Genomic DNA, 18,737 nt, shown 5'->3' on the forward strand with positions numbered 1-18,737 from the left:
AATTAGCGCCTTCAACGAGCACTACACGTACTATCCTATACGCGCAACTGATGACGTGAGATTCCTGTGCTTCGTTACTGTTGTACTGCCATGGCCGCTGGCGCACCATGGAGATACGAATACATACACTGCCGCAAACACGAAATTTATCGCACTTCTGCTCCAGTTTCATGTTCGACTGCACGTAGTTGACCTCTTGAAACAGCCGAGAAATGTTCGTGTTTACGAATAGTGACTACTGCATTCGAATACTGAATCGAGAAGGACGCTACTCGATTCGTTATTCTGCAAGCCTCATAATTATTATTCTAATCGCTGCCTAACTGCCCACAGGCTGACCCAATATCAATAATGCGAGCGCGCGAGAAGTGCCAGAGGCGAATCGAATCGAACAGTTTTCGAATAATGAACAGCCGTTGTCACAATTAATATGAAACAATGTTCACATCATATTATTCTTAAAGCTAGCAAGGTTGTGTCATTACGTAGTACAATATATAGCGTTGTTTATTAAGAGCGCAATTGGAGCCTTAGGAGCAAACAAGTAGTTTCTTCGCGTGCACAAGACTCTCCAGAGAGTACAAATGATCGCTGCATAGCCTGTAAAGTATGGCTACTTAAGCGACGTAGCCAGCTCCACTACGCAAGTTATTATGTATTGTGTATATATGCTATGCCCGGAGGGGGAGGGGTGAAAACTTACCGTACTTCTGTTCCAATTTTATGTTTAATTGGGCGCAGCTGGCATTTCGAAATATTCGAACAGTATAGGAAAAAGTATTCGCACTTGCGAATGGTGACTGTATTCGATTCGAAGACCAAATCGAATAGGACACTATTCAATTCGTTATTCGGAAGTTTCCGAATATTCGAACACCCCTGATTAATAAGTATCCACGTTATGCATTGTATCGGCCACCTTTCTTTCTTTCTCTTTTCTTTCTCTTTTATTCGATAACGTACGTCGTAGAAAACAGTGTTGAAGCCCAATATCAGGCGAGCGGCCAACCAGCTTCTACGCACGCCTCTTGTCAATTTCCCCAACCGCTTCAGGCAAAAGTGATTACTGAAATTACGACCCTTGGTTGCCACTCACGACGCATGAATGTCCGGAATTCTGCTCCTTCATACAAGGGACGAAATGAGCATACGTTACTTATGCGCGGGCCTTATCCAGCGTGTGCAGGGCGGCAAAACACTTGGCACACTGCCTACCAGCTTCTTCGATAAGCACGCTCTGCCGCGATCGATGTAGTAACAATAATACAATAACGCGTACGTACTGGTGCTGAAGCGTGTTATCAGCGACGAAGCGAATCGCACGCACCGGACTTCCGCGTCTGAACGCGGAAATATATATGTCTAGCGTCTTTATACCGGCAGGAAACGGATCCTTAACGACGTCTGCCTCGAGTAAAATGGAATAACGAGAATGAAAGGCGCGCTCCCCGAATTAAGATTGTGGGTTTCCCAATGAGACAGATTCGAACGCCGCGCCGTACTTCAAATGGCTGAATCCAGCTCCAACATGACGGCCAAAATGCAGTTGCAGGAACGGTACGCCACGAGTATGTGACTGCCTGAAACAGTTTGATACGATAATCAATTTCAGTGGCACCGTATTCCTGCACTGAATACAATCGAAATAAAGCCGCGCAATCAGAGCGACAGCGGCACGGGAATTTATCCACACGCTAATTCACAATGTTTCCAACTCCTTTGCAACGAAGTCAGATCCGAAACTAAACGACACCTGCGAAGACGCTTCACGCGCAGCTAAACCGTCCCACAGCAACACCTGAAAGGTAACGATATGAACACAGGAAAAGCTACGCTCGTTGACAGCTGACAAAACGCTGCATGCAGACGACACGATGTGCAGACTTCCCAGTCTTGAGCTGAGACGCGAGCCAACGCCGCTTTTCCGCGCTTCACACACAGCGCAAAGCAAAACAGCGATCAGCGAATATGAAATAGGCAAAGCATGGTCACTTAGGGCTCATTCACACCGGCGACTGACAGTGGTCGCGCGACCAAGTTGGTCGCAAAGCGACCAGTCGCAAATGGTCGCAAACGGTCGCCTTTCTTGAAAAGCGACCATTTTGGGCCAGTCGCTCTCTGCGCGATTTTTCAGTCGCGCGACCGTGGTCGCAAAACTGATAAACCAATCAGCGGCGCACCGGAAGTGATCTTTCGTGTGTCTACATCCGGCCTCCTCCGGCGTCGCGTTCAAATTCCGCGTAGGTTCCGAGAGTTCTCGCTGAGAACGATAATCTCCGGGATTGCGACTTGCGGGTCGCGCTCAGCCGGGCTTGCCGGTGTGAGCATCAGTCGCCTTCGGTCGCTTTTTGATTGCGAGTCGCAAATGGTCGCGCGACCTCCTCAAGTCGCCGGTGTGAATGTGCCCTCAAGCTGTCGGGACTGGGGCCGCACGACTCGAAACTAGATCCGTACTCGCCTTGGTTGACGAAGAAGCCGATGTACGCCACAAACACAACGGCGCTCAGGCGAGTTGGGAAGAGCTCTCCCAGAAAGCGCTGCTTCGTCGCCGCGTCCATCCTTCGTCGCCCTAACTCGGCACCACGTCGCCCGTGCGGATCCAGCCTGACGACGAAGGAAACGCCGCTGTGTATGCAAGCCCTCTGATCACGCAGCGAAATTCAAGCAGACGCGCACCGCCCACACCGCGGGCTCTCCCATCACCGCTCCCATTCACCATCCGCTACTTCTCTTTCGTTCTCCCTTGCATAATGATGATGATGATAGTGATCTAAAGAAAGGAAAGATGCTCCCTCGCCTTCTTTCGTCACTAGCGCCAGCTCTTGAACGCTGCTAGTTGCAAAACTCTCACCACCCTTCAAATTTCAAATCCCGGAAAAAAGTAATATCTTTGTAATCACCCTGCCACCTCCTCAAAAAATCAAAAACACATTTTTCAAGCCTAAACAAATTAATATTTTAGAACTAACTTTTTCTCTATGCACAGATGGCGCATAAATTTGTGAAACCCTTCAAAAGCGGTTAGAAAATGTTTATTGTTGTGGTACAAATTTTTGTGACTTATGTAATTAAAAAAGCGCACGTAGAAGCTTGTACAGATTATTTTTTTTCATTTTTATAAAAAAGTGTATACAATTTGGGTCACGTGCGCTTGATTTAAATTGAAGAATACTGGCCATAACTTACATGGGGCCACAAAATTATCAAACATTGAAAAACTAAAGCTGCAAAGCCCAGAATATTTGAGAGACTAATTTCATTTCTACAAAACCAGACTACTTAATTATTTCGTACAATGGCATGTGCTGGCGTGCGCCACATTCGGAAACAGGGTGGGAGTCAGAGTTTCATATTAGTATATTAATATTTATTTAGAAACTCTATGGTGGGAGCCAACGTTGTGGGAGCGGTGGGAGAGCTACTAGCTGCAGCTTTTTCTGTAGCTTCTAGAAGACTGTAGCACTAGCAGCAGCAACGCCTGTTGTACTAATCCAATCCAATCCGCACCTTAAATTTCCAAACAAACATGGCTTTTAGTTGTCCATGATCCGCAGTGTCCGCAGCATATCGCCGTATCTGGTGAAACGTTTTGTGGCGTGCTACGGGACGATTAAATTAACGTGACTGTTCTTTGGTGATATCCGGCATGGAGTACGATTATCAGGTTTGCGAGGACTCGGACAGCGAAGGCTACGACAGTAGCAGGTAGGCTGGGGCTCTGCGCCGTTCATTTCGCTGCGCAGTGACTAGCGGGTGAAAAAAACTGTTGATTTTTCTTTGTTCTTCCCTAGACATTCGGTCTAGCGTCTCAATTTGCTCTTGTTGCAGTTCTGAAGATGCCTTCGAAGCTTACATTCGCCAGAAGTATCTGTCCCAGCCTGCTCAGGCAGATGATTTCGACAAGGAGATGGAAGACGAGCTCTCTGCTACGCTTAAAGTCTTCGAACAGAGACAGCTGTTCGACGCCGCTTCTACGGATTCTGGAATCGGCGCTGGTCGGTCCCGTCAACAACTAGCGGTGAAAGGTAAGCGCGTCAAGTAGACAGCGTCAATTAGCGGCGTGCTATTGGGGGATCAAAGCCTACCGTCGAACGATTCTGTAGATAAATAAATAAAATGTTCACGTATCTTCGGTTGCTATTGGGAGTGCTAGTTACTAGCAGATCATTTGGGAGGTGGAGTTCGTGCGACAGTTCTTGAGAGATTGTCAGATTAAGTTAATGTTCTTCGTGCCTGGACTTGGCACAGCTGTAACGTTAGGAATACTGGTAGTTATCGGTAAATTTATGTAAATGATAGTGTCATGGGAAAATTGGAGGAAAACAAGCTCTCATACAGCTTACCGATTCCCGTGTAAAAAATTAGAATAGCATTCCTTTCTTTGCCAGCTACACTAACACCGTGACACCTGGGAGCACCATGCACACAGAAAGGAGACGATATCTTGGCACAGGCCTATGGCACATTGTATGTGTTGAACTGGGCAACATTTTGGACCGCCGGGAAATGCTGACCGCTAGGACGTCAGTAGCTAGGCGCAAGGTTGTACGCTCATATGTGTGTTTGATTATTTGGAGCAGTCGTGAAACTAAGAAAGGTCACAACATTCATTATAACAGGTCAGCAAGCACACACCACTGAGAAACCAGGCCAGTCAGGAGGTGGCCTCCAAGATGCAAAGACGGAGAGTCGCGAAGCACAAGACTCTGTGCAGATGACTGCAGCGGACGGCACAGCACCCAAGGTGAAAGAAGATGGTGACAAAAAGGCCGAGAAGAGCGGTCCGTCTAACGATGACCTCTTCTATGATCCAGAAATGGATGACGAAGATGAAAAATGGGTTAACGAACAACGGCGAAGCTGCATATTTCCTAATGAGTCTAAGCACGAGGATGGTGGTAAAGTCAAGCCATTGCCCCAGAGTGATGCCGTCCTTAATTGTCCGGGCTGTATGACGCTTCTCTGCCTCGACTGTCAGCGGTAAGTCATTTAGAGATACGAGAAATAGTAAACATACGCATGTGGAGCAAGTTGAGTGTGGTCTGGTAATCCAAAAAAGGCGCAAAAGTGGAACACAAGTGGCAACAGCATAATAAATTTCTTGGGATGTCAGATTTTTTGACATCTGCACGAGTTTAGTTAACTGGAGACTCGCAACATAGAGGTTCCAGCAACGCTTTCCATGTTAGAACAGCCCATATGCAAGAAAATACTTAGAAATGCATGTCATCACACTGACCTAGTAGCACTGCTGTTCGAGCAATCAATCTCTTTCAGTTAAAGGACTGAAGTTTTAAAGAATTGTACAAGTCTACACTGGATTTAGTGCTTGCTTTGCCTCTTATGCGACACACAAAAATGGCCTCCTTAGGCAAGTGCTGAAGCAGTCAGTTTTTATAGATTAACCAAATGCAGTTCAAGTTCGATAGATTTTAGTAACCTTCTTTGCCGAACATCACAAAACTGGAAGAGAAATTAACAAAATTTAGTGCCCTTCCACTCTGTGCAAGAAGGATAACCAGCAAAGCTGTAATCTGATGACTATATTGATTTATGTGGTTATTTCTATATTGGTTGAACAAAGACACAGACACGTAACTTTGTGGTCGTCTTTATTTTGTCTTTCGTTACCACAATGACCATAGCTTTGTAGTTGCTGTGGTACACCACAGTCAGTTGCACTGCATGGTAGACACATTCTTGCCAAAGATTAAATCTGTACACGACCGATGATGCATGGTCTGCACATTGATGTCAGTGTAGCACTCAATTCCGGACCATTCCAACAGGAAGAATACAATCCACTTGCCACTGGGGCGTGCTAGGTCGATGTTAAAGTTGACAATTGGTAGGTACATTATTGCACTTTATGCTTTTCAATCCTCCAACGGTAGCAAAAGAGAGTTTCCATCCCAAGTTTTCCATATGGCCATGAAGGTGATGTGTCATAACGTGGTCAGTAAGATAACAAGGCGCTAGCTTTGTCTGATAACATCTCGCAGAAATGGTCATGCACTTTATACATAGACAGAAGATGATAACATTCAGAGCGGCCGCCGCAACTTTTTTTCTCTCTTTTCTCGCGCATGTGCATGGAGTTGCCCCTGAAGAGTTTTCGGCGTACAGGCAACAGACAGGCGGATGGACGGACGAACCGGCTAGCAATATACAGCTTCGCTGTAAAAAAAAAATTGAGGCATGTTTGCAGCTCAGCAATTGTGCAGTGAAAATAGATATTGCTATTCCGTAAGCAGGATCTGTTCGAGTGTTCAAAGCAAACACCTAATTTACCTTCAGGGGAGCATTGCTGCTGTTTCTGCAGTGTGTGTAACATCCGTCCAAACGGAATGTTCAACATGAAGACTGGCAGCCGTAAATTATAGCCGTAAAGGAAGCCAAGGTTTTGTGGACAGCGCACAAGCAGACAAGTTATATGCACAACTTTTGCAGCTTGTTTCATGAGAGCAATGTTATTGCAGAGTGAAGTGACAATGGCCATCCTATTGCCTCTCCACCACACGCAGCATACGATGAACAGCTAAGACGCCCCATAAGCATGCAAATGTTTCCCCTGGAGGACGGCGTCCCACAAGGTTCTGAAACAAGAGGCAGGTCCTAATACTAATAATGGTGATGGCCTTGTAACTGCTCCAGAGCCCCATTATGTGCGACTAAACAGTGGAAAGCGAGTGATGTCTGGTGGCTTTTTAGGTAGGTTGAAGACCCTTGGGAAGACATTCAGATTAGAATGTAGGAACATTTGGTTGTAGTTTTTGGAAATTTCTGTAAAAGGTTTTCCTTACCATCACTTGCTGTTCAGTCTCATTATAAAACGGTTAACCCCTTGTGAACAGCATCTTCTCACTTGTAACTGGATGCAAAGACCCACCAAACCTCAATCTTTCCTCGCATCACTGGGAAAAGCGGCCATGGAGTTCGCCAAGTCTTATTGTAAAGAACGCCAGCGTTCTGTAATCGCAGTCAATATACGAATATTGTATGTTTTGTGTGTGTGTTGAACTCCCTTTCATATTTTCCTAGCGCAGTTGTGGCATTGACATTGTGGGATTTGCATCTGCAAATTGAACACTTTGCTCTGTGCAGGCATGAAATCTACAACACACAGTACCGTGCCATGTTTGTGAAGAATTGTGTTGTCGACAGAAAAGAAACGCTCAGATGTCTTCCGTCGAGGTCATCTAAACGCCGCCATCTTCCTGAAGGTGTAAATGACCCCCGCGACATCTTCAACCCTGTGCGTTGCCAAGTTTGCAGAACAGAAGTTGCAGTGTACGACAGTGAAGAACTGTACCATTTCTTTAATGTCATTGCTAGCTTTCCGTAAGCGATGAATTCCTTGTCTGACTCAACTGTTTTAAGGGCATGTACATAGACCACTGTAAATAAAAGCTCACAAAGTGCTCTACGCTGTGCTTGACTTGGACATAAGGGACGTGTCATTTCCACTGCCAAGCTTTCACCGCAAGATCCAGACACAAAGGAACAGTACTTCAATTTTTGGCTTGCAAATGTATGTCTTGTGGTATAGAACAAACTGAACCAAACACCAGAGAAAAATATCTATTTTTTGCACGAACTGCAACTCAACCAGAACTAATGTTTTCCCTCCAGAGCAAAACCGAAAAAGAAAAGAGTTTACAGTTCAGGCAGGCCAGCTTCCGTGGAGTGTTTTTATCCATCCATTGCCTATATTTGTGGCTCGATTATGCTGCCTCATTTGTGAATGCACAAATGCACACTAGGTCCATTTGATTTGCCTCCACCACTGTGAACCATTTCACAGCGGCTCACGAGAAGTTCAGAAATAGTGCAGCTTGATTTCTGTGGAGCAGGCACAGCAGGACACGCAAAACGAATGCAGAGCTGCAGATATTGTTTTTGTCAGAATGTGCACCGAATGCGTAAGTTTGTGCGGTCCTGAAACGGTGGCATGGTTGGCTTCCGAGGTGTAAATACACCCTGCCCTTGTGTAGACACAGCAAATGCATGTAAATGGGGCTTCGACGGTGCTCGCGCCTGTAGGTCTACACCAAGTCGGCATCAACATGAAAGAGGGCGCAGCAAAATTGGGAACCAGCCCTGCACCTCCCAAAATGAACAGCATGGTTCAAAGGGCACCACTGCTGCACTGATGGAACAAATTGCTGGGTGCAGCATCTCGTAGACCTGTTCAAATGGTGCAGGCAGATTGAACAGACCTATCTTCCAGTGATTTTAGAAGTGGCAGCACCGTTAGTACAGCTTTAAGCATATGTCTATAGGCATTCATGTTAGTAATACTACAGTCGTGAACACTTGAAATTGGTGACAATCCCATAGTGCTTCGTTAAGGAGCACTTTCTAGCTGGGCAATTGCTTTTGATCACACTGGCACATCAAGCGAAGTTGATACGATAAACCTATGTGTTGCTTCCGACGTGTGCTTCTACAACACGATTTTTTAACCAAAGCTTTCTGCAACTACAATTCCAAGTAGTTAAAAATGTTTTAAAAATGTACACTTCCCCTTTTAGTTTGTGGCAACCACTTGGGAAGGAAGGAAGGAGAGAGGCAAAAGGAACTAGGTCTGGGCAATTGAACACTGCGCAAAGATGGTCTCCAAGAGGTATTCCAGGAAAGAGTATAGCATTTTCTTTCTCTCCTGTCACTCCCCTTTGGGCCTTGTGTAATGCTGAAAACTTGCAGGGCAGATTGTTGAGGGTAGCCTGCTTTTAATCTTGCACTAGCACTGGCCAGAGGCGTGGCACTCCTATCACAAGGTAGAGTACGTCAACTCCCGCTGTTGCACATCAAACAAGGGTCTCTAGATGTGCCTGGTCTGCCAGGACTAGAAATGCCAAATGTCAAAGCCAGACCTGTCCTGCAGATTTCTGCAGCTTTGTATTCCTGCGGAGTAGGACCCGGATCTTATGGCAGCAAGTCTTCCAGTGCCGCCTTGCATTCTACCTCGCCTTTGTATGTTACTAGTGATCACATTCCTCTTCCATCAGATACGAACCCTGGTGTTCAATATGCCAGCATTGTGGATCTGCAGACAAAATCGGGGCCTAATTGTAAGGCTGGACCGTTCACCTTACGGGCTTCGGTGCTGTCTCGCTGATTAAGCCTGCTTGCACAGCACTGAATGTTACGAAAAGAAAAAAAAAAAGTGGGAGCACCCGCATTCTCTGTAATAAAACCGTAGAACACGACAAAATCTTGTATGTATGTATACATATATATATATATATATATATATATATATATATATATATATATATATAGGCTCGTCTGAATCTCCTAATGGGAAAAGGAACCACCTATATATTCCCTCCATTCCTGGGCAGCTTAATGTGGAACGAGATGCTCTGGCTTGTATATCAAGGAATTTTAACCAACAAATGTGAGCCAATAAACACACCTCGGTTACGAGTATTAAAATGATAGAGCACAACCTGAAACCTGGAAGTATAATGTCAGTGTTAAGTTGGAAGACCTATGGTGAACCAGGGTGCAAGTATGGTGAAGGACAATACACTCTATGACCAAGAGCAGTGAGTCTTACCTCCAAACACTGGCTCATACCCAGAAACAGTTTCAGGTACACTTATTAGAATTGAAACGAAAACTCTTCTGCTCCCACTTATTCCAGAACTTTTTCTCTATGCACGAGCTGTTTCCTTGCTCTTATTAGCAGCCAGCTCGTACGTTTCTCTGAAGTGCACATACCTCCAAATGATTTCAGACAGCTTCCTTGATATTCAAAAATTTATTTTATATTTGGACTATCCGTTACTTGCCCATAGAGTATGTGCCACTTAGTATGGGCATGTACTCGACCATTACTATAGAATGTGTCTGATTCAGAGTATAGAATGCCTAAATATATTTGCATACTTATATGTCGTACTTCTCTGTGCCCACAGACCTCTCATAACCACTCTTTCCTCTATGAACTTCTTGCATTGGCTTAAGTGTTCCGACATCTGAGGAAACCGGCCCGCCTCTCTGGAGGGAACATCAGAGGACGTCACAAGCCAGCCATGCTGCCATTGGCTGTGGCCAAACGACAGAGCGGTTGTCGGACGGTGAAATTCTGCCCGGTTTGTCGGACGCCGGATTTGACACCAAATCGGACCGTGTGTTTCGCACTTTGTGGGGGAGAAGCCTCTCGGCTGTTGACACGGGAGTGCGCATCACGTGGCGACATCGCGATTTTGTAAGACAGTGGGTACTGCCAGAAAAGGTCTGCAAAGAAAGCTTATTGCTATCGATGGTGCTGCCGCACTTGCGGTGCTTCGAGTTGCTTCTCGTGCTTGCTCCTACCAGGAGGCTGCTTGGTCCAGCTACCAGCCTGGCCAATGGCAACTACAAGTTTATTCGATTCAGCCAAGTTTTTCTGCACATGTTAACGGTGCACCCTGCACCCACGTGCTCGATTGAATGGGGTGCAAGGAAAGGTGCTGCCGCGGTACAGCCCGGCGCACCACGTCTGGCACCACCTTCACCTTTTGTGAATCGAGCAAACCTCATGCTTATAGTAATGGTTTTGATACTTCACTCACGGGCATGTTTGCAACGCTCATCTTAAAAGGAAGCTTTAGCTTGGGGGCTCCTATTCAAGTACATGGGAAAGGAGAAATCATTTTTCTCGGCAACCACAGCACCAAATTTGTTAAGGTTTGTTGCACTTAAGAAAGTTTAAGGCTAGGTAGCGAATCTTCAGATTCCTGCCGTCGATTCTTTTATAAAAATTGCAGAAAATCACGAATTAGAAAACTAAACGATCAAGCTGACAACCCTTAAATTTGCAAAAAAGAAGTATCGCAATACTGCCAAGTTGCATATAACAGTACATTTGAAGCAGACAAAATTGATGTGTAATACATCACTAAACCATACCACTAATACGCAAGCAGGACTTCTGCAAAACCTATGTAAACAATGTAGCAAATTCACGCAAGATATAAAACGATATACCAAATTTGTCCGCTTTGGATGCTCTAAAGTATGTTAACTGCCATATCTGTTCTTGGCGCACAGCTACAAATTTGTTAATTTCTTCTATTTCTTTACCTCGCCAATTTTTAAAAACTTCCTCTAAGGATTCAGACCTTAAATCAAAACTCTGTTCCAACAGTTACTAGAATTGAGCTTGTCTCTCAAATGAGACAGATTTCATTTAAACTGGCCCAGTGGTTACCCGAGAAAAGCATTTCTGTGTTTTACATGTGTAAATACGTAGTATCGGAGTTTGGCCCAAGCTAGAGCTTCCTCTCATTTAGACGAATTTCCACTTGCCCATATTTCAGTATAGAGAAACAAGGCGGCCTACCAGCTTACATCCGTGCCACCAGAGTTTTCCAGAAACAAATTTCTCTTGCTTGAGGTTCGGTGCTTTGCCGGCACTGAAGAGGTCTTTGGCATCGAGGCTGCATCTCCAGTGTGTTGAGCAGGATGCAGACATGCCAACATCCAAAAGTAGTTCGCAGATATTGCACGCCGTTTCAACCGAGTTTCTCCAAATGCTGTGCCGATGCAATTCTGAGGTGTGGTTTCCATATGCATATTGAGCTGGAAAATTCCCAGCAAACCAGCATGCCTGAAACCTAGCTACCCGTACTTGAATGTCAAACCATTTGCAGGAGGCAATCCCTCTGTAGCAGGCGTAAGAAATTGCATAATCTGCTGCAGCAGAGCCACCTTCCCATACATCTATATCAGACTGCTTAGCACAAGTAATCTTTGTTTGCCTCTCTTTACACTGAAAGTACTTTATTCTGTTCCATGGGAGCCTTTAAAGAAGTCGTGCATTAAGGATAGTCCCTAGACCAAGGAATGTGGCACCCCCTATGCGGCTTGTTTCAGTTCAACTGGGAAATACAAGAGGGTATATGTCTGAATTCATGAGCCGTGTATAACTGCAGTAGTAAGAACTATCGAAGGGCTTTAGTTGAGCCTTTGAGAGGCCCACCTGCTAAACTGCTAAAATATGTATGCTAAGCTCAAGTTGCAATGTGGTTAGGGGACATGGCAGCATCCACCAAGCAGGAAGCGTTTCACCGTGAACTCGTACTGCAAAGCACACTAGGGCACATGTAAATTTGCAAGCAGTGTACATGTTTACGTAGGACAACACAAACTTCGACGGCCAGTCAAACGCTACTGCAGCAAAGCACCTCAAGCTTGCAGCACCAAAAGGTGTACAATGACCAATTCTCACTACGCTTCTGTCATGGAGTACGTCCAATAACATTGAGTCCCAGTATGTGTCAAGCCTGTTTCCACATGGCACCAGGGACAGGAGGCTGAGGGTACGTGCCGCCAAAGTCTCGCGATTCGCATGCGTTGGAACAGCTAGCACGTGACGGTAATGGCACACTGAAGCGGTTGTTTCAGAGCATTCCAGAAGTGCTCCAAGAGGTCATGCAAGACAGCAATTACGTGTTACTACTAGCACAAGCGTGCTCCAACAGAAACAATAAGACTGGTTTATTGATATTTGACCCACTTCTCTTGATGCAGCTTTAAAGCAGTCTTGCACGAACGTAGTACCTAATGGCACTGCCAAAGCACTTCAATCATCAAATATGTTAAGTGTCATATCTTGTCACTTATCTTCAAGCGACTGAAAACTGCACTAGAATGGAATTTTAATGCGATCAAGGGCCCCATGTCACGGAAAATCCGGTGTCGACGGAGTTGTCCGCGACAGAAAATTTCCGTATATATTTGGGTATAGGTATATGCCACGGCTTGCTATACGCCATGCGGTATATGCGGGTTATATTGCCGCGCCTTTCTATCACTAAAGCTGCTCATAACATGTCTTGCATTTTTGACGTTACTCCTCGGAATTTCGAGAATGACAGCCCACAAACAAATGTCGTGAAACAAAACACCGACAGCGAATGCTTTTTATGTCAAATCTCAGACTATCCGACTAAAATAATAAAAAGGCGAAATAAGAAGAACAAAGCTGAAAATGATGCTATCTTGTTGGCGCGGCTGTGAACTACCTCTGGGATTGGCGCACACAAGAGGCCGCATTTCTATCGGAAATGCTCACCTTCGTACATAGCGTTTGCTACCACCATTTCCTGGGAAGCATGATTACGTAAGCCGCAGTTGCCGGGAATCACGAGAAGCAGTCTGGGATCTTTGAATGCTATCGTGTTGCGCTCTTAAAGGTGAAGCTGAAGCATCCTCCAAGTTTTTTTCTTTCAACTCTATCTAACCAAGCCAGGCTATGCTGCAGAATGTTTTCTGCACTCGGGTATGGACATGGGAAAAAGAATTAATTGTGCAAATCTCCTTCGGCCTGGCACCTTAAGCTGGGCTCAGTGGGCTTACGTCACTTATAGCGTGAAAAATGCAGCGTCAGTAACAAATAGCCAGCAAGTACCTCAAAAAAAGGTGCACATGAACGTGGTAAAATCCTAGGGCAAACAGTTTTTTGATGACCAGCATCACTAGGAGCTTGCATTAAAAAAATTTCCTTGTCCTTCGAGATGTAGGCCGTCGCTATGGTATCCTGCACCGCCACCACAAGCTGTGCTCGTGAAAAAACAAAAACTGCAGTGTTCACACAACGGCAAGTTATGGCTCCATACAGTTTGCAGCAGATCCTCTACCCTTGAGCATCGATCCAAACCACCCAAAAAAGGTGAAGCATTGTTTATTGAAAAACTCTTCCGCTCTCAGAGTACACCGCACTTTGCCAAGCCTTTTTTTTTTATTCGTTCCCCTTTTATAACCTCACGTTAAGCAACCATCGCTCGAAATTACAATGCATCATATATCCTGTGGGTGTCCGCATTTAACGTATATATTTTTTTTTCTCCAGGTGCGCGATGTATAAGTTCATTCGGGAAAGGAGAGGGTAGTGTGTTATCGGAGCACCAAGCACACAAACTAACCAAGGCGATTGGATATGAGAGATCTTCGAAGACTGTTCGACAGAGGTTCTGGGCACAGGAAAAGGGAGGAGAGGATAAAGTGTGTGTGTGTGTGTCTGTTTTGGGTGAAAATTCTTCAAAAATGGATTTCAGGAAATCGATGAAGCGAGAGAGAGGCCCTGAAAAAGCGTTTTGAAGTAAGCGAGTTTCTCGTGTCTATACCTACCGAAGGTGGAAGCGTTTCTGCACAAGGCCTCCAAAAAACCCCCGCAAAAAAAGAAAAAAAAAAGGCCTTCCCCACCACATTTGGACGACGCACTGACGAGATGGAACCTAGCGTTGAGAAGCCAAACATGATCATCATGCACTTGGCAACGATATGGCTGGAGGCATGCGTCGCCGCAGTATTACTTCTTTGCAGGGAAAAGACAAATTTAAGAATTTGGTGGCACTGCCGCAGAAGCGCGAACACCACAAGTGGACATTGTCCGCTAGCAAGTGCTAGCGCGGTTGAGGGCGAGTCCAACGGCACCACCAACGTGGCTGGCAAGCTGTCCGCGAGACATACGAGAACTGTGATGAGACAACTCCACCTCTACGTAATAATGGCATCTTTACTGATGCTGCAGGGGGTTATGGACTAAAATTCTAATCAGAAATAGGCAATCACAAACAAACACATACCCAGGAAAAAAGAAAATGATGCCACCCCCATCTCCAACAACCTCTGAAATCATGGAATGTTTTTCCTTGTCAAAGACCTCAGCGTTCAATTCCAAAGTCACAAAAAGTGCACGAAAAAGGGGGTGAAGCAAGCCGTATGCTCGCAGAAGCCCCCAAAAAAAGAAAAAAGTGGGGGGTGGGGGCAAGTAGACAGACAGGTAAGGACTCCTTTGATGGTTACCTGCTTTTAAAAGAAACAGCGGCAAGAACTAAAGGATGAGAGCAGAGTTATTAAACGCAACAGAAAGTGAATTTGACACAATAAATTAACACATCTGGACAAACAGGTGATGGAAGTAACGCGACGGCAACCACAAATGCAATTATCGGGAAACACTCGAAGGGTGCAGGCCCTAGGAGACGAGGTCCTGCCAAAGCATCCTTTTCCCTCACACAAACGTGATCAGCACGGTGTCCTGTTCGGGGTCTAACGGATTGGCGGCGCAATGCAAGAGAGAAATGCTGTAAAAATTCACTAGAACAAAACAAAACCTAAGAAAGAAAAAAATAAAATGAAAGAGGTGTGTGCAAGATCTATCTTGTGTCCGTCGGACAATAACGAAAATCCCGTCAATCGAAATGCCACCCATGCCAGAAAGAAAAGTGCAAGAAACTAGAAAGAAAACATGCCCAATGAGAAAGAATGACGTGCACAGTTCACCACTTCAGTTGGAGTGGCGTCGACGTTTAAACCTCAACTTGTGCCAACTTTGGAAAACTGCACCGCACACCCTCTCAACCGCAACTGCATCCTTTGCATCACACTCAATCAGGCATCAGTCTTGGCACACACAGCTACGACGCAGAAGGCAATTAAGTGTTGAAAAAAAAAAAAAAAGTTTTTTTGTCGGAACAAAGCAGGCATCGCACCAGAGAGGAGATGCGTAATGCTTGTCGTGGAGAGGGGCACAAATCACCGGAAGCTTTTGCGCAACTAAGAATAAAGAGCTATACAAGCATTGGGGGGGTGGGGGGGCTGATCACCGGCAGGTGGTTGGAATGCCCACCTGATAAGCAAGAACCGAAAGAGGCCAGGGAATGAGCTCTGGCAAACAACGGATAAACTGTGGAGGGTCGGAAGTCTAGCCCCGAATCCAATCGAAGCCTTCCCCACTCTCAACCCCGCACCATGCCTATCGACCCACACGAGCAAGGTCTTGAAAAAGGTTGGGCCACAGGAGAGGCTGGGGTGGGAGTTGGGAGGGGAGGGTCTTAACTTCACCACCTCACACCAACAAGCACATTCTCTATAGTACACACTTTTTTTTTTTTTGCAGAGCCATAGATGTACAACCCGCCAAACACGGGAAAGAGACCAACAGAGTTGGGGTAGTGGGCATGTAGGGGGAAAGTGAAGCGTCAGAAGAGAGGTCAGCGGGTCACAGCCTACCCCCTCTCCCCTCTTATTTCAGTATCAAACCGGCTGTTTTGGTGGAAAGCCAACACCCTCACAAACACCTTCCCATGGCAGACGTGGTGAGAGACACTTTGCCAAAAACGCGTTAATTGATGTAAGGCATGTCTACGATAGAGGGAACCGAGGCGAGAAAGGGGGAGGGGGGGTCGATGATTGGCAACAAGTCTCAGCTATGCAGTGTTTCTGCGCTTCAAACAGGTTGTTTCGCAAGATGTGAAACAAGGAAGGGAGAAGAGGTAAAAAAAAAAGAAGGATCAGAAAGAGTGAAAAATGCAAAGGAAATTAAAATAAACCGGGTAAAAAAGGGCGACAAAATTTATATATACTTTTTTTTCTGTTCCTCTTGTCGTCGGCATTAATTACAAGTGGGGGTGACGGCAGGACTTCCGCGAGGGGAAAAGCCTCCGCACGTCAGTTTTTTTTTTCGTCGTCAGCCTCGCGTTACAACAGGACCTCCGTAGTTCTTTCCCCCCTCAACTTTACCCCCCAGGAAAGCCTCTTCACTTCGAAGTCATCATCGTTACAAACTCTGCAAGAGAAAAGAAAGATTGGTGTCAGTGTGAAAAGATAAAACTCAAAATGCACATTTGTTACTTTAAAGGCATATCTACAGATGTGCTAGAACATTGTTCAATCCAACGAATAAAATAACTGAGCAGAAATTGCTCACTATATTAGAATGAGAGAAAGTTTAGCTAGTTGGCAGGAATTTTTTGGAAAAAATTAGGCTTGCAGACATGGACCAAGAGGACTGAAACAAACAACCATTGTCCATTTCCCTCTTGTTGTACTCATGTCTGTATACCTAACTTTTTTCAAACATGGTAACTATCATTATTTGCACCTGAACTTCGTAGTACAGTTTCCGCAGAGTGGCTGCCATCCCATTTCTGGCAACCATTATCGACCTCAAGAGCTTAACACTTGCACCCAGCAAACACTTTTTAAAATAGAGATCACAAAATTACAAATTCAAATTAAGGGAGGACGCGGCCACCGAAAACCGAAAAATCTTGAAGTCAATTTTTGAAAGACTATTTTTGGGTTGTATGTCTCAAACTACCTGTTCTGTAATCGTGAATTGTTTGTCTGTTTTGCCGCGTTGTAAAATGGCATTGTCGGCGTGGTTGAGGCGCTATTGGCATTTTCTCGCAATGCGAAGCGCCGACTGGCCGGAGCAGCGCATTCAAATCCCGCACCTGCCATTGGCTGCTGCGCAGGCAGCTGCGGCTGCTCCCTTTGATGCTGCGTCCGCCGTGCTCGCGTCATTGCCCCTTGCTCCATCCGCCTCTACAGACGCCTGCTTGTGAGCTGCTCAGCGCCTTGCGCTATCTTTTAGATTATTTTCTTAGCTTTTTTTCCTTTTTCGGTAGTTCTTTGCTGCATGCGATGCCGGCATTGCACATGTTCAGTGTGCAGAAGCGCGATATGTGACGAGCATCGATCTTCCACAGCGAGTGCCGACTGCGTAGACGCTTTCAGTGGCAGAACTGTGCTGTTGACTGTCGCCAGTCGAAAATCCGACACACCAAAGCGTGCCCGGAGCCGCAAGAGCTAATTAGAAGCTCCGCAGGAGCTTTCTAATAAAAAACATGTGTTCAACTTTAAGGCCCGTTTTCTCAGAACGGATTTTTTCGCTAGTAGTGGTGCTGGGGAAGGCGATATCTCAAGAACCACTCTCCAGATTTGTGCGCTATTTTTTTTTTTTTATTCTGTTCCTGAATGACTTTGCCAGGGGGTAACAAGCTTCTTTTTTTGAAAGCTGGTGCAGTTAACTCATAATAAGCAATTAATTTTTGATGAATGTGGTCATTACTGGCTACATCAAATTCAAAGTAGTGTTAAAAATTTTTGGAGGGGAAATTAAAGAAAAAGGGTTCGTAGCCCTCTGGCATATCTATCAAGGGATCATCACAGTGAATTTCAGCTGCCTACGATGCCCTGGCATTTATCCAGGCTCTTCCTCAGGCATTTACATGAACCACCTAGTTAGACCTCAACAACTCTAGAACTAATAAACACATCTTCATGAGACTGCAGTTCCTCATAGTTCGGTGGTGTGAACGTACCCTGAAAGTTTCATCCGGATATCTTAAAAAATAAAAAAAGTTCGGTCTACAGGGTAGTCTCCCCCCTTTAGGGCACAAGCTGATCGAAGATCAAGGCAGGAATATAACTCACTTAACAGGCAGTTGTAGAGTCGAACCCACTTACAGTGATACTAGTTTTGACAATATATCGGTTATAATGAAAGGCTGCTGCATTGTGAACTTTTGCATGTTTTCTATGGGGGAAATAACCCACACACTACCATGTCCCCATGCCGCATTAAATAACGACTAAGTCGGGCCGCTGGGTGTCCGTGCCGAAAGGTACTGGAATGCGAAATGTGAACCGCTGCACCATCGCCCGCTACCCGAATTGCCGCTGTGTACTTCTCTCAACGGGAGATGCACGCCAGCCTCGTGCGCATCTCTCCCGTAGCCCTTCCACCCCTCTGAACACAAATGGGCTGAGCCCGTAGCTCTGCGCCATGCCACCCTCCGAAACACGAATGGACCCCGCCAACTGTGCTGACAACGCTGCCGGCACTGCTCCTAGATTGCTTGCTGGGCCCTCAGTTGGTTCTTTATTCTATGGCCCTCATTCTGCGTAATTCTGCTAACGAATTAAGTCACTTGCGCTTGTCTTTGTTCATT

General features: G+C 45.6%; 3 protein-coding genes across 4 annotated transcripts in view; 1 reads left to right on the forward strand and 2 right to left on the reverse strand.

Annotated features, from left to right (window-relative positions):
• The window catches only part of senju (UDP-galactose transporter senju), a 49,940-nt gene extending 47,203 nt beyond the window's left edge, over positions 1-2,737 (reverse strand). Inside the window, exon 1 of the mRNA XM_050192094.2 lies at positions 2,459-2,737. Within this exon, the coding sequence (XP_050048051.1) occupies positions 2,459-2,558 (100 nt within the window). The 5' untranslated portion in view covers positions 2,559-2,737. The remainder of the gene's footprint in view (positions 1-2,458) is intronic.
• A 745-nt stretch (positions 2,738-3,482) lies between these two features.
• Positions 3,483-7,424, forward strand: LOC126544651 (uncharacterized). Its single transcript, XM_050192095.3, has 4 exons — positions 3,483-3,705; positions 3,829-4,025; positions 4,620-4,980; positions 7,105-7,424. The coding sequence occupies exons 1-4, from the start codon at positions 3,647-3,649 to the stop codon at positions 7,343-7,345; spliced, it is 858 nt and encodes a 285-aa protein (XP_050048052.1). The 5' UTR covers positions 3,483-3,646; the 3' UTR covers positions 7,346-7,424.
• Positions 7,425-13,662: 6,238 nt separating this feature from the next.
• Positions 13,663-18,737, reverse strand: part of LOC126544653 (calmodulin) — a 32,927-nt gene continuing 27,852 nt past the window's right edge. For both annotated transcript variants that reach the window (XM_050192096.3, XM_055077792.1), the window contains exon 5: positions 13,663-16,567. In XM_050192096.3, coding sequence (XP_050048053.1) covers positions 16,539-16,567 — 29 coding nt within the window. In that variant the 3' untranslated portion in view covers positions 13,663-16,538. The remainder of the gene's footprint in view (positions 16,568-18,737) is intronic.

The sequence above is a fragment of the Dermacentor andersoni genome, chromosome 10 (assembly GCF_023375885.2).
Source record: "Dermacentor andersoni chromosome 10, qqDerAnde1_hic_scaffold, whole genome shotgun sequence".
Classification (NCBI taxonomy): Eukaryota; Metazoa; Arthropoda; class Arachnida; order Ixodida; family Ixodidae; genus Dermacentor; species Dermacentor andersoni.